The 16,662-nt window shown below is 37.3% G+C and overlaps 1 protein-coding gene across 1 annotated transcript; it reads right to left on the bottom strand.

Annotated features, from left to right (window-relative positions):
- Window positions 1–12,392: 12,392 nt before the first annotated feature.
- Window positions 12,393–16,519, bottom strand: MZT1 (mitotic spindle organizing protein 1). The gene is made up of 3 exons (XM_009085274.3): window positions 16,402–16,519; window positions 14,334–14,479; window positions 12,393–12,943 (listed from the first exon to the last, which is right to left on the bottom strand). The coding sequence occupies exons 1-3, from the start codon at window positions 16,448–16,450 to the stop codon at window positions 12,920–12,922; spliced, it is 219 nt and encodes a 72-aa protein (XP_009083522.1). The 5' UTR covers window positions 16,451–16,519; the 3' UTR covers window positions 12,393–12,919.
- Window positions 16,520–16,662: the final 143 nt, after the last annotated feature.

Consider the following 16,662-nt stretch of genomic DNA (forward strand, 5'->3'; position numbering starts at 1 on the left):
GTAAATGGCCACTGAAGAACACAAAGAGTAAGGTGACTATGATTGCCTTTGGCAAGGGATACAGGGAGAAACTATAAAAAATGTATCTACAGACAGCTCAAAGAATCCATTGAAGCACTTACATGTGTCTTTTATCCCCATAGTATGTGAAATACATTTGTACCTTTATCTGAAGGCTCAGATAAACACATCATCAATGTACTTAAACTGGTAATTTGAGATACATCCAGGAGAGCTGGAAAACTCCAGCCAGTGCCTGGCAAGAGAGAGGGCAACCCCTACTACATGCAGCACAGGGCTGCAAAAGGTGTTAGCTTCTGAAATACTCCTGAGAGGAATTGTCTTTTTCATATAGGGTTAAATACACTGTTCTAATAACTGTTCTTGCTTCTCTGCAGAAAGATTATCATCAACTAAAGGAGACTCAGCAAAATCACTGGTGTGCAAGATGGCTGCCTACTTAGAAATGGAAAATCACAGGGAGAATGTGGTAAGCCAGCTTGGATTGAAGTGGCTATGAATAACCTTATAGAAGTGATTATTTAACATTCCACCTTAAATGTTTGTCCTCAAGGAAACACTTGTACAAGACTGGCAGCTCTGGTTAGGCCTCCCAGTGAGAGAAATGGTACTGTATGCTGCTTAAAGGGCATTTATTTTTGGCATGGCTTCAAAAAAAAAAAAAAAAAGCTTATGTTAAATATATATACTGATGTTCCTGTGCTTCACTTTGTATGAACAAGGATTTGCTGAGTGTCAATTAATCAAATTATATTCCCCAGTGAATTACTGTCCCTGCTGGACATGGTGTTAGTCTACTTTAAAACATATAGACACACACACACACACACATATGTATATATATATATATATAAAACAAAGATTATGCATTTTGATAAATATGGATATAATTTCTTTTTGCTTAGCTGGGGTAGGTTGCACCTGGACAACTGTTTTATGGCGACATTCCCCATGAAACTGGTTATCCTTATCCTATTGAATGCAATCAGGTATTTTAATTGAGAAAATTATTGCACATTCAGTGTCAAGTAGTTCAGTGATGTTTAACCAGATGCTAAATAAGTGTCAAATATGAGGCTTCACACTTTGAATATGTACATTGCAAACTAAAGATTAAGCATGTACATGTACATTCACGTGTACATAACCAGGCATAATCCTTGTACTGAGAGGCAGATAAACATATAATGCTTAAGTAGCACCTAAAAAAGTGAGCTTGATTCAGAGCTTTACTAACAGATGAAAACTATTTAATGGGAAATATGCAATCCAAACCCATCAAAGTAGCATGTATATCTGCAATGGTATTCAATATATTCCTACAAGTTTTGATTTTTATGAATTTACTACAATTAATACTTTGATAAACATGAGCATAAGAGATGTATGAGCTCCATTACACAGCCTCATAACTTTTTGTCACTGTCATTGTCAGTCCTCTGTCTTGCTACTCTTCTCTGGGTGTCAGATTTGAAATTGGCTGATGAATTTTTTCAGAACTTCATCAAAAGCTGCATTACATTTAAATGAGTTTACCACTCCCTTGTTTCTTCTTGATTTTGATAATGAAACATTATGAATGACCCTACCATTTTGCCTGACTCAGAGAAGCAAAAACCAGAATGTTTTCCCTCACATTTTTGTGGCTTGGGACACTTTAAACGTTGCTAGGCTGTGTAGGAGCTGCTTAAGCTTCTCACTCTCCAAAGAACAAAAAACATTTTGGACAACTGAAGAGCGTCATAGTCTTGGCCACCACTTAAGCCACTTGTGAGGTTTGTAGTCTGTCTTATGTTTGGCTTGTTCATAGGCAAAAGCTTTGGACTATCACAAAGTCCGTGAAAAAATCTTTAGCTTGTTCTAGATTTCGTCAGGGCTACTGTAAGGGAAAAATAAACAAATAGCAACTAAGTATATATTTCAAGGCCCATTTGTACTAAGTCTCCTCTAAGACAAAAGAATCAACAAGACACTTGCAACAGTGCCATCTGCTGATTCCCATACAGTTCTCCCTAAAACAGGATTCATTTGCAACAGCTACAAGTTTGCAGATAAAAGGGATCCACAGTAATCAGGAATGCCTTAATTTTGATTTTAACCAGTAAAAAACAAATTAATTTCCATAGCTGGACACTGTCTGTGGCTAGAGAGGTGGTCTATCTCCTTTCTAGATTTATAAACAGCAGCTAAAAGAGCAAGACACAAAATTGCAGAACACAGAAATATTAAAATAATGCATCATATATTAATGTACTCGTGTTTGGAGCTACAAAGGAGCTAGTTATGCACAATTAAGGAAAATAGTGGGATTAAGAAAAAGAGCAAAAGATCTTGAGTCTAGTGCCCTGTATTTAAAACTCTGGAGATATTAGATAATTCTTGAATTAGCACTTACATTGTACCATTCTTTTCAAAGGGAAACCGTGATGACCCAGGTAACTTAAAACCAGTAAGCATCAAAAAAAGGCAGGGAAAATTAATGGAAAAGCTAATAAGCTGATGTGGGATTCAATTAATACAAAATTGAAGGAATGAATGTAATTAATGATGGTCAACATGGTTTTGTAGAAAATAGGTCTTGTTAAATAAAACTTACTTCATTCTTTGATGGGATTATTAATTTGGTTTATAATCAAGTCACTACTCTATCTGTAATTGCATGCTTTTAGACTTTCATGGGAGTTCTGACTTTAGAAAACATGACATTTAATTTTTTAATGGCTTACACAGTCTCAATAAAAACTCCTTTCATGGACTTCAGGAATGGGTAAATTTTCCAAAAATCAGTATTCAAAAGCAAAGACAATGCTGAGACTTGATTTTAATAAAGAAAGGGCATATAAACAAGCACACGTTGGGACCATATTATTTAATTCAAGATCACACATAAGCAGGAGCAACCAAAGTGATTTTTGCAGGGGACTAAAGGTTCTGTAACTGAGCTGATGCTTTGTCATGGATAACCTGGAACTAAATGACAAAATTTTGGCTTTTGTGATTTGTAGTCTACAAAAAAGCTGGCAGAGTGGTAAATGTAAAGAGAAGGCAGACAGAAAGAGGGTTTGGAACTGTTCAGCAAGGTGGACCAATTTGAACAAAAGGCATTTGAATGCAGATATATGAAAAGCTAAGGAACTGCCAACAAGTTGGGCCATCCTGGAAAAGTGGGCCACCAGCTTCTGTGAAACCATGAAATCCAGAAAGGACTTAGGGGTTGCTGAGGAAGCATTAAGCAAAAGGAATTGTGAGTGAGATCTTGGAGCAGATCAGAGCAAATCTTATCTCCACACACCACAGGTGAGATTGCTATCAGACTGAAGGGGAAAACCCCACAGGTTGCAAAGAAGACAAGAATGAGTACTGGAAAGAAAAAGAAAAATGTTTTACAGAAAGAAAAAATCCTTTCAATCTATCAAAAGGAAGATAGAGTGGTGACTTGATTATAATAGCTCCCTCAGGAGAAAATCCCACACACTAGAGGGTTCTTTAGTTAAGAAGGAAAAGGCATAACAAGCAGCTGTGTACTGAGCTCGAGCCAGATAAATTAAACAAGAAATAAGGCACACAAAGTTTAACAGAGGAGATGATTAACTGTGGAACAAACCAACAAAGGAATCAGTGGATACACTATCTCTATTAATGTCTTCAACTAAAGAATAAATTTCTTGTTGGATATGCTTTATCTAAACACAAGTTATTGAACTCAATAGAGAGGTTGTTAGGTGAAATTCAAAGGCTTGTGAAATACAGGAAGTCAGAGTAGGTGATCTAATGGGAATATTTGCAAAGACTAATCTTAGCCTCAGGATACTAGTCTCCTTGGGTTACCTTTTCAGTCAATAGAGAGTTTCCTTTAGAGAGCAATTCAGAGTAACTTTAGTGCTCTCTTTGCCCCTCTCCACTGAGAGCTTCCCTCTCTCCACTGACTGCAGAGAAAAACAGAGGTTAAAGGATAGTTGAAATAATCTGGGGTTTGTTTTTCTTTTTCTACAGAAATACCACCACCATAAAGTATAAAATTGCAATTTCATTAAATATTAGGGAAAGGGCTTAGTGGGTGTGGGGAATACAGAGACTGAGATGGGGACAGCTCTCTTTTCACTCATTAACCCTTGATAAACTAATCTGATTATACCTTCTTCCTGAAAGATTATCATCTATGGAGAGAGGCTGAAGATTAATATGTTACTTCTATCCTACCCTCTTAAATATCCTACTTTGAGAAATCTCCATCCTACCACCATTCCCCTCTCCTTTTGGAGAACAAAAGAGAAGAAAGAGATTCAGAAACATTTGGGGGACAGAAATGACCTCCTCAGAAGAAGGCAGCTGGGAGTATTCATGCTGCTTCTACTTTCTTTTTTCACTGTTGGAAATGGTTGGAGTTGTCTTAGTTCTTATGTAACCTACCCCATCTAATAAATTTGACTATTTATTTGGTGTTTATTTTAAAGTGTGATGCTGCTACGGTATGGGTACATTCATGGGTATATTTTCAGCAGGGGAGGTATATCTTCCTACACTTGTTAGGATGCCACTGTGTGGCACCTTTACCTTGAGTGTGCCTTCTTGTCTTAAACACTGCAGATTGCTGATTAACTTAAGAAAAGTACTTAAATACACAAAAAAGAGAAAAAGCCAAAGTGGCTACAAACTACAGTGGGTGACAGAACTTCCTTCAGGGCAGCTTCTAAGACAGTTTGTGTAAATTCTATTACTCTGAATGGAAGGGAAAAGATGCCCCTACCCATTTACCATGCTAAAAACCCTCTCTTCTGTGGCCATTTTACTACTGCTGTATCCTTTCTTAGTAAAATTTAAATACAAAAAATACATAATGTTAAGTTCTCAAACTTCAATTCTCTCTCTTGTGAGCCAAAGACCTGCAATCAATAGCACACCTTTTTTTATTCTTCTTTCTACTATTAAAAATGTTTTTAAAATAAATCAAAAGGTTAAATTGCACCAGTCCTTCATTAAACTGGAAATTGATTCTAAAATACTATTTATCAGAATCCATACAAAACTAATAGAGGGATATTTTACAATGCTGCAGCAGTGGTTGCAAATGTTTGCCTGCCATCTAGTGGAATATGCAACTGTTTCCAGTAATACTTCTATTTATTCTCCTACTTTCTGTTTTACAAATATTGGAAGGGCTTTAAAAAATTGCTGACATAAACACAAAGAACATGCATGACAACAGTACCCTTTCAATAAAATTGTTAAGCAGCAAACTTTAATTTTTGCACAGACAAAATAGTCATTTTTGTGGATATCAAGGTATGTAACACAAACCAGTTTCTGTCTGCTGAAAATTTCAGATGTTGGAACAGATAAAGCCAAATAAATTGAAATTAGGGCAAAGCACTGCCTGTGTTTTTTCCCTAGTGATTTTTTGCTAAAACTGAAAACAGATGACAAATGTGACTTGGACACATCACAGGATGGTAATAGCAAAACACAAATAAAAGATGTATTTTAGAAAAATGAAGGATATCTCTGATATTTATGTGATCTCTCTACAAACAACACTGGCATACATATACCAATGCACTGGATACCTACACTGCACAATATAACATTCTAAATGTTACTTAGGGATACCTAAATAAAGATGTTTGTGCACCAGAACACTGAGCAGATTTGGGCATGCAGGGTATTGCACAACTCCACTTTCTCTGATAGTTGTGCACATATGATGACCAATTAAAACAGTTCTATCAAAACCATTTCCAGCAGAAAAGTCAGTCTCCAAGAAAACTATTATTGAATAGTGCCTGATTATCTTGAGGAAATATTGTAGAAATGACTGCTGAGAAATTGGAAAACATTGAAGCCTGACCCTCTCTAATGAGAGAATTAAAATAGAGGGGAGAGGAGAGAGGAAAATAATGAATTTTGGCAGATGTAGTTGTCAGAAAACCCAACTCACAGAAGATAAATGGAAGCACAAGACATTGGATGACAAATTATAAAGCTACACTGAAGGGGATCTTTGGAGTTTTAGCAAAATAATTTTCCTTATTATTTTAATTATTGTTAGTTTTTAATATTTAGATGAAGGAAAACAACCTATTTTAACTAGAGTGCCCTCCCAAGTGAAAATGAAAGGATTTTCCCAAACAAAATCATGCCTTTATCTCCCCCATCCAGCCACAGTTAAGATGAACAAAGTCCATATTCCCTGTTGATTCATGTGCTCTATTGCTATTTTCACTAACTTTCATAAAACTTCACAGGGTCAGTGCCAAATCTGGCTCAATGTGTCTAAAAAAGTAACAGCTGCTGTGAAGTCATCTAATGCAAGCAGACAGTCAGCCACTGATGGACAAAGACTGGTGGCTTTATCACTGGTATCATACTTACCATGAAATGCTTACCAGTGAAATGCATAGCCTGAAATACCATGCTAAAATTGCAGGCCAGATTATCAGTCTGTGTATGCACCAGAGTTATTTTTCTGTTTTCAATGAGTGAAATCATTATAGCACATAAAAATAAACAGCTGTGCATGTACCTTGTGTTGTTCCTGTGCCTGTAACAGGTTTTACCTGAAGTGAAGCTAAACAAAACATTCCATTTTGAATTAAAAAAAGCACTTGCTCTAAGTTTTTCTTCAGTCTGTATCTCTGTATATCCAGTATCTTACACAATTCAGTGTATCCTGAATTCTGCCTAAAAAAATAGCATGGCTCCTCTTTTCATGTCCTAGGAAATTATTGTCCAGATGTTTTTGTATCTTTACTTCAAAATGTGCAAGACTAGTGTACAATTCTTCTTTAAGTCCCTCATGAATCTTATATATGCCAGAGCACTGTATTTGCAAATTTTTAATATTTTTCCTTAACACTGATCTTGCAGCACTTATGTACCATAAAGCCTCAGTATTTATGTGCATATTATTTTAACATCCTGAGGTTTTCGCAGCTGGGAATTACAAACAGTAAATAACTACCTGCTGCTTACTATAGGCTTTGAATTCAAGACAAGTTTGCTGGTCACAGGAATGAGACTATTTCTCTCCTTTTTTAGCTGCTCCACCAAAAAATTATAATTAATCCTGTTCACAACCATATGCCCCTATAAACTGGCTTGGGAGAAAAACCACGGCATGTACTGAGCAGCTTTCCTAGGAATGCAAGATGAAATGTCATGAGGAGCTTTTCCAAAAGCCCAGGAAAGTGGGATGGAGAGAGAGCTGGTAACTCAGCTCCTTCCAGTCACATCCTCACCAGCTACAGCAGGCAGCAATGCAGGAGGGCTTACTAGCCTTACTGTCTTACCAGCTTCAAGGCCAAATGCCAAGGCAATGTGACCACCTAAGTCTCTCTCTCTCCTCTATCTCCTGTCCCTTAAGTAGGAAAATAACTGTTGGTATATTCAAATATACTAATTTTGGATCTGGTGTACAAATAAAATAATCAAAATTAAATTCAGGCTGGGATGTCCATCAGCCTCTTCACCCTCCTGAGGCCTCCTTCCCTCCTAAGGGTTCCTCCTGGCTGCCTCCTTGGGTAACCACAGTACAGCGTGGCATCATCATCTTCACTCCTTCATTTTCCATCTCCTTCACTGAAAGTTAAATTTGAGCATTAAACTCCCACTCACCTACATAATGACACCACTGAGCTCTTTCAGAGATCCATTTTCATGAGCCAGTCTCTTTGTACATGTGAAAATTGGAGGTGAAAAAATAAGAATATTTATAAAGTGATAATAAAAGTGCCTAGACTCAATATATTCCAGATTTCCAGCGCAGATAATTAATAGTTGTGGTGTTGGTTTTTTTTTTTTTTTTTTTTTTGATCAGGGAACATTTAAATATCTTGGAAACCAGGCTTCCATTTATCTTACTGACAGAAACATCACTGATAGTCATCCTAAATATTCCTAATTCTCTTCACATTACTTAAAGCTGTTTTACACTGCCCTTCACAGACTCTGCAGTCAAAATGAACTTCTACACCCTGCTAAAAGGTACTGTAGACTTCACCCCAGAAACTGGATTAAAGCGTGTCCTTTGGAATTATTTTTAATTTCATTTTAACATCAAGCAGTTGCCAGTTGTCATTTCCCTAATATGGCATGTCAAAGTTTGCTTACTTTCACTCCTAGGAAGCTGTGCCTTACTTTTAAGGTTTGATTTCTCCAATAACACCTACTGAATCTGGTTTTCTATGTAAGGTTAAAAAGATGCACCCACAAGACTGCCCTTATGTTCAAGGGCAGAACTAGGGTCATTATGTCTCTTCTCGACTTCTCTTTGAGAACCTGCACACCCAGAGTGCTTTGAGATCTCTTCAGGCTTGCCTTCCCATCCCTAAAGAGTTTTATGGCTTCGTTTAAATTATCCTCATGCTTTCTTGAAGTATAAACAGTGGGTCTGGAAGCAGTAAATAGCACTACGGTTTTACTTTGCTATTTGTACTTAATGAAGCTATTTTCTGTAAAAAGCCATTTCCATTCTATAATAGCTATTTCCTCTCATTCTGTCTCTTGTTACTTGACTTTATCTTTCATTCTTTGGTGATACAATCCCAAATTTACCAGTTTGGTAAATCCCAAATTTACCACTTTGGATGTTTGCTGCTATGTGAGATGACTGGTCTGCAATTCTCTGTCCTTGCCCTCACTCCTTTTAAAAGTTAAAATTACTTTGACATACCCTTCATTCTTTGAAACTCTGTTTTCAAACTTTATTTAAAGAGTAATATTTGCATCTCAGATTTGAATCTTCAAAGTAAAGTAAGCTGCCAAAGTCCCATCACACACACAGTAATGTAAAGCCCCTCTGTTCAGCACTAGATCTCCTTAAAGCAGGTTGTCTACAGCCATACCATATCATGGATCACTGCTGAGTCTTAGGTCATTGCCATTTTTTATGCCTTTTAATTTACAGTATATTAAAATAATAAGGACTGCAGTGTTTCTATAGCATGGAACTATGAGCATGCAAAAGCAGATGGGATGTTTGAAGGCAGAAAGTGTTGGGGAAGGGAAGGCTCTGGTAAGCAGCCTGCTAGGAGCAATCCCTGGAATAAAGTGTGCCTGCAACAGTGCACAAGTTAAACTCAAAAGGAACTAGTTGATTGAATCAAAAAGCAAATCTAGGAATGAACCAGTTATTTTCTCACCTATAGAGCAGCAGGTGTGGAAGAACATTGGGGATCCTGAGTGTTATCAAGCATGCCATGCTCTCTGCAGGGCTAGATTCACAACTGTGCTTAAACTCTCACAGAGAGAGAGTTGCTGTATGTGACACTGAAGACGTGGTGTAAGAATGATGCATTCTATTCACAATCACTCCAAAGGAATGAAAATTAATGGTCAGCTCCTGCCCCAGGTTACCAGTTGTCCTTTGCAGTCTTTGATACATTGTGTGCTGTGTGACTTGCTTATAATTAACTTCAAAAAAGGAATAAAGCAACAAAATTTCCCAATGATAAAATTAGTAATGGTAGCAAGACTACTAGCAAACTGTGATGAGCTAGAGAAACACATGGAAGATTGATTAGGAAAAAGTGGCAGATGCAATTCAGCAGAAACAAGTAAATTATACACATGGATATAAATAATCATAGTTTCCACATATGAAAAAATAACCTCTAAGCTTATCAGTCTACTAAAGAGTGAGATCCTGCAGTTACCATACATGATGCCATGAAAACAGTTCAACATTCAGATCAAATTAAAAAAGCAAGTCAAATATTAGGAAATACTAGAAAAGGAATAAAGAACAAGAAAGTAATCGGTACTTAGCTGTATGGCTAAAGCTGTGTGCAGTTTTGGTTCCCTTCTCAGAAAATAATATATGACACCCAAAAGTTTCAAAGGACAGTAAATACAGAAGCTATTCCATGCTTTTGGTCACTCAAATGCCAATGCATTTCAGTTTAGAAGAAGATATTTAAAGGTGACTTACATATCTGCAGAATCATGGCATGGTAGATAAAAGTTTACAGTACAAGGGACATTAAACTAGTGAAAATCGGCCTCAAAATGAACAAGAAGTGGCAATTCTTTGTGCAAGAGACATGAATTGATAAAGGCTGCTGTTATTCAGGAAGCATATATAGTCCAAAGGAAACTAGATGACTACTGGAAAAAATAGTATTGAAAATTACTAAATAGACAAACCATATGATGTTCAGGAAAGCCTGGAATAGAAGACATTTAGAAGCCAGGAGAACACAGAAGAAAAGCAACCAAACATGCTTGCATTGTTCTTATCCTTCCTGAGGCAGCTGCCTTTGACTACAAAATAAGCTATTGTGTTAGAAAAAACAACTTTTGTCAGGACCTGTATAGATATTCCGATGTTTATCTTCTTCAGAGTTCCAAGAGCACGTAAGGAGCACAGAGGAAAAGCTTGTGCTGTTTGCTCAGCTTCTGAGTTAAATGTAGTGGAAGGTGATGTGTGTTACAAATGCAGCCAAGACCTCTCAGCCATCACTGCCAAGCCTCAGCATTCATGTTCACATAGTGGGGATGCTATTAAAGTGATAGACTTACCTTGCAGTCCCAATACTTCCAGAATGAAGCTTCTTACTAGAGAGATTTTCTTTTTTATTTCTCACCGGGAAGAAGAAAAAAAATACTTTTTGTATTTGTTACGGATGGCACCCCAAACCAAAAGCAGTCAGGAGTTCTCTTACACCACCTTAACAAACAACATGTTTAGTACATTTAGTACTTTAGGTATATTAAGTATTTAAAGTACAAAATTAGCACCCTTTAGTACATTAAGTAACCAATGCTACCATTTAGTTCCACATAATAATGAAAATAATCCACTTTTAGTTTTATAGACATCAAATTGGGGTTTTGAATGTCAAAGACATGCTCTTCTTCTCTAATTCTGCAGGAAAAATGGTCTACCAGAAAATGTCTAAGTGCTTAAAAGCCGTAAGTTCACCAATGGTAAAATGGTAGTTGCAATTTACTGGACAGTTAAAGAATTATATATAATTTTATAAATTATGTATAAATTGTCATTGCAGTTACAAGCTGGTTTTAGCATTTCAAGGACATTGAACCCAAACCAAAATCAAGCTACCAGGTTAGAAAAAAACCTGGAAACTAATCAATAGACTGACATTCAAGGGAAGTCATCAGACTTCCTGTATTATCCAAAGATTTGGCTGTAGAAGAAAAGGAAATGCAGCAGCAGAAACACATATTGTTATTGAGTTTCATTATTATTTTGGGTACATTTACTATGGTTTACAGAAAATTTTCAGGGTTTAAATTACACAAGGGAAATCTCATAGACTGAGATGTGACTTCTGAGACCAGTGAGAATGGTCCCCAAATATTTTCTCATTTTTGACGTGTAGCATAGAGTCTTGAGAAAATTAAGTAAGAGAGCTAATCGCTCATTTGTGCTGATCTGACCTGGAGTTTTCAGGATATTTTACTGAATTTTCAGGTTTCCAAAGATAAATTTAATTGTTAATATCTTTTCATACAGTCAATATTCAGGTCATGAACATTAAAGTCCTTTGTAAATTGCTGCTATGAGTGTGCAAAATGAAACCATTTTAAAATTGCCCAGTTTAGTTATTTCCAGCATCTTCCCAGAATGAAGTTTTGGCCAGCCTAACTGGAAATAAATGCAAGTGATTCAGTGCAATATAAATACTTTTCTGTTCTCTTTGTCAGCAATATGAAGTATTTTGCTTCCTTTATTGCTTTTTGTAGTGCTATGATCCAGAGTGTATATGATGGAAACTCTTCAAGTAAAAAGAACTTTTTATCTTCACACAAATATAACTTTTGGCTCAACTAAGATTCCAGGTTCATTTCCAAATGTGCTTTGCCCTGTGAACCCTGCAGGTTGCTTTAGGTCCCACTAGCACTACACTTTGAAAACAGCATAACAAAAAAAAAAAAAAAAAAAAATCAAAAGCCTTTAAAAAACCTCCAAAAACTTACACAGCAGCAGATGAAGAACACCCAAGAAACCATCTTCTTCCCAAAGTAGAATTCCTGGGTGCAGAGATACTTACTGGACATTAATACTTGTTTTGGCATCAGCGAAGGTTTCCAGTGCTTTATGTCTTCTATATGAGAAGACATTCCTGTACCAAGCAGCTGTTAAAGACTTACTGATACTCATCAACCAAATCAGATGCTTCTCATGTATTCACTGACCATTGTACTGCAGTAACAATACAGCCTTAATATTTTTAGATCCTACAGTCAGAACAGGTATAACAAATGTAGCATCTGCTCTCTGTGAAATATGCCATGTTATCTAGAATTTAAACTTACATACATATCTACATGGATAGCTGAAGAACTTTTGTTATCTAAGTTAAACACTTTTCCCAGCAATTTGAATTGAATCAAACACACAGTTCATGACCTACATTATTTAAAAAATGCTTTATTTATTACTTTCAGCTTGAGACTTAAGTTACTGCCCCTGCTCTAAAATAAAGTCACTATGGGCTTCATTCCTATCTGGACCATAAAGCAAGACTAAAATTGCACATGTAGCTTTTTACCAAAGCAAAAGATAAAACCCATGATATACTACCACTTCTAAAGGATACATTAACAAAACTACACTCATTCTAACAAGGTTTGTTGGTACACACTAATAAATTCAACAAATGTACAATATCTGGCGTGATTTTAAATGAACAGGATGCCAAAGAAAAACAATTGCACTATGTTCACAAACAGTTCACAAAATACCAATAATATTACTGGTGAACTTTTAAAAAACTTTTCAAAGCTATTATATACACCATTCTTTTGAAAAGTATTACAGAAGTACTCTGAAACCTTCACATACACTTATTTCATTTTTTTTCTTAACAGTGCCGATCTTCAGAGCTCCTGGTAAGTTTAACTTGACATTCTTCTCATGCAGATATCTTCTCCCATGTCAGCCTGTCATATTTTCAGCAGCCTAGAAATAGAAAAAAAAATTATCCCAAGTCACCAAAAGAAACACCATGTAGATTAAATTTAATCTTTTCTTGTGACTTTTTAAAATTACCTAAATAACTTAGGGGTCTAAAAAAAAAAAGCTACTTAGGAAATTTTTTTCTAATGAACACTACTTTTTTCTAAAAAATAATGCTGTCAGCTGCCAACACCCTTTACTAGAAGAGCCACTGCTGTTTGCTTGTCTCACATCCTGTATCTGAGCAGTTTTCATCTTGTACATTTTACCCTAATACTTTCAAGAAAGGCTCAAATGCATAAATATAGTTACCTTTGGAGTTTACTTCATATAATTTATGGTATTATTACCTGATCCATATAGATTAGTTATTGACACAAAACTCAGAAAAACTACACTAATCATAACTGCATAAATCACAATACCAAGTATTATATTAATAATATTAGAATTCTTATCACTGAATAACTACAGTCAACCAAGCACAGTTGTTGAAGAATGACAGTGGTAGATTTTACACCAGTTATGCATTCCTGTTGCAAAGGAGAGCAACAGGAATGGGAAACCAGTGAAAGCAATGGAAGAAGTGAAACAGCCCTCAATTATTTATATGCACAGTTAAATGCAAATGTAAGCACACATTTAAGCATAGACCCAAATACAAAATATGCATGAGCATAGAAAAATGTTAAGTTAAAAATAAAGTCTGCAGTCTTCCAGCATAGATGTAAGACATAGGTTTCTCCTTTCACCTGTCAAAAATAGCCGAATATAAAATGCAGTAGTAAAAAATCCTGTCTGTGATGTTTAGGTAGACAGTAATGAATTAAAATCTTTTAAAATGCAAGTGAGATTTTTTTTTTTTAACCATCTACTAGTTAAACAGGTAAATACGCATTTATGAAAAGCCCTATATATACACACATCATGAAATGCCCTCTTTCTGGTCTTTGGAAAGGTTCAAAGCAATAAGGGGATAAAAGCAATATGTTAAGATGATGTTAACAAGATGCATGTACCTGTTTACAAGTACTGCTGCATACTCTCAGATCTCAGGTTGTAGAAATGAGGTGATACTCATTAAAGGATAAATCTATTTGTGATATTATGCAGGTAAGGGGACAAATGGTGACTATAATAAAAAATTGTGAGTTTTGGTTGTTGTCTTTTTCTTCAGAAGAGTTAGTCTATTTTATTTCTACGAAACATGTTATTTGTAACATTTCCTATTTCATGTAGAGTTGGATTTATTGCCTCCTCTATTGAACAGCTAATTTCCTCAATTCAAAAATAAGTCATATCAAAGTACAATCTACAAATTGAAGTATAGAAAGTTGCATGTGCATCTGACTCTTAAAAACAAATTTATAAGCTTTTTCAACTAGAGCATCACCTTTAGAGCTTCTGTAGCCTTGCGCAGTTCTTTGATAACAGAAGACAGGGCTTCTGGATTTATCCCTTGTTCACAAAGCCGCACACAAATAGACAATGTCTCCATATCCAAGCCAGTGTTTAATATTCTCGAAATCTCAAACAGAACTGCAACAGAAAAAATGAAAGCACTTCAGTTCCTACAGACTATGAAATTTCAATGATCAAGATTGTTTTTCATCAACATTCAGATTCTACAGTACTTCTACAGTGTGAACACAGCAGATATCCATTGCTGTTTGCAACAATATTTAAGCTTAATCTTCCAGCATAAGCTAAAAGCTACAGCTTCTAAAATAAACACCATGCTTCCCTGGTTCAGGAAATTTAACACTGGATAATAGATGTCGAAAAAGTGAAAAAAAAAAAACTGAAAAATTCAACAATTAACATACCTGCCAATTAGGTAAAAGGTAGGCTATAAGAACACTTTGCTTTTGGACTTCAGACTGATGAAGTCCTTTCTAATCTTTAGGTGTTGAGGCAGTGTCTTTGGCAGAGAGATGTAGCAGTTTCTCCACAACAATTCTAAACTCTTAACAACTTTGCAGACAACAACTGCTAAATGTCTCTATCTATCTTAAATAAAATACACACATAGTTATACAGGAAGCCTGGGCTCCTAAATCTGAAGATTAGCGCACTTTCCTTATCTGTTCTCAAAAGCCTTACTTTGTCTTTAAATCTGCCTGTTGTCCCTTCTGTCTAAATTATTCCTGCAGGAGTGGAAAGAGGGAAGTTGTCAAGTACAGTTACCAGAACTAAGATTCTATGTCCTTCCCAAAGAAGTCGCTCTCTATCTGCACAAAATGGTTTTACCCTCTTGCAGCATCAGAGGAGCCATAATGATCCTGCTAGTCCTGCCTTGCCTCCAGCAGCAGGTCAGAGCACGGAGATCACTGGCTGAAATGCTAATTTTTACACCAGCTCAACTCATGAAGGTCCGTCCTAAAAAACCCTTGTGTAACAGCAGCTGTAACTTCAAGAGAAGGAAAGATGATGAGAAAATAACAAATTCAAATTCACAGCACATAACACTACCTCTTGAATATACTTCCTAGCCTCTACTCCCTCATTAGGGCATTTTCAGAGAAAGGCTCCACATTTAACAACCCTCAACAGACTGCCTGGCTGCTTTCCACCCTGCATATAAGCTTTTGGTATAGGCATTTTGTGGAATTCCAGAGTTTCACACTACACTGAGAAAAAAAACTCCAAAACATGCCAGCTTTGATTCCTCACAGTCAGGCTGAAAGTGAGCACCCCAACTTCACCCACCTGCTCACATTCCTCACGGCTTATCAATCTCCAAAGTATTTCCCCGCACCCCTTCTCTCACATTCCCCATCCCACAACAGTACCTGAGTTTGGGGTTTGTTTTTATTTTTTTTCCATATCAGAATCTATTTTAGTTCTGCACCACTGACTACTGCCCTCAAAGCTTTCACTCTATATTGTAGTTTGGGTTGTTTTGAGTTTTTTTTTTTTTTTTTGCAGTGTAGTTGGTTTTCTGACATGAGCCACGAGCAAGAACCAAACGTGGGGATTCAGGTCAGTTCAGGCGCTGCCGCTGACACCGGCCCAGGGCCGCTCCCCTCTCCCTCTCCCTCTCTCCCGAGCACTTCTGGCTTAAATCCAAGACGCACCGAGCCAGGTCACGTCATTTACATCAACAGTTACACATAACGAGAAACAAGAGCAAATATATACAAATATATGTGTATACACACACATATATAAATATATATAGACACTTAAAAAACCTAGTATTCTATGTTAAATACCTAGCTAAATTTAAAAAAGAAACAAAACCATAAAAAGGAAAAGCCACGTCAGGTCCAAAGACACTCGCTCGGTGGGGGTTGAAGTTTCACGAAGTAAAACAAAAGCTGCCACACGCTGCATCTTTCGGCAGCCGCAACCCGCGCCCCGCTTCCCAAGAGAGGCGCCTGTGCGCGCGGCCCACGGCGGGGCCAGGCGCTCCCTCTCCCTCGCATCCCGCGCGTCGCTGTCCCGGGGCAGTCACGCACCGTCCATGGTCTCCCTCACGGCGTTCAGGCTGGCGGCGTTGCTCGCCATGGCGACCCCGCCGTGCCCGGAACCGGAACGCCGCGCGCTCGCCCGGGCCCGCCAGCCCCACGTGACGGCCCGGCGCAGCGCCAGAGCGGCGGGGGCGGGCTTTCTTTGAATTCGTGCGGCGGTGGCGCTGGCGATTGGCCCGTTCGAGAGAGAGGCAGCTCTGCCATTGGCCCGAGGGCGCACACCGCTCTCCGTGATTGGTCAGATCCGCA

Source organism: Serinus canaria, chromosome 1 (genome assembly GCF_022539315.1).
Source record: "Serinus canaria isolate serCan28SL12 chromosome 1, serCan2020, whole genome shotgun sequence".
Lineage (NCBI taxonomy): Eukaryota > Metazoa > Chordata > Aves > Passeriformes > Fringillidae > Serinus > Serinus canaria.

What these genes read in the sequence shown, in the direction of transcription:
- MZT1 (XM_009085274.3), bottom strand. Translation starts at nt 16,450, where the DNA reads ATGGCGAGCAACGCCGCCAGCCTGAACGCCGTGAGGGAGACCATGGAC. An exon ending in CGTGAGGGAGACCATGGACG is followed by an intron (nt 14,480 to 16,401) that starts GTGCGTGACTGC and finishes TTTCTGTTGCAG; the next exon opens with TTCTGTTTGAGATTTCGAGA. An exon ending in AGGCTACAGAAGCTCTAAAG is followed by an intron (nt 12,944 to 14,333) that starts GTGATGCTCTAG and finishes TTCTATTTCTAG; the next exon opens with GCTGCTGAAAATATGACAGG.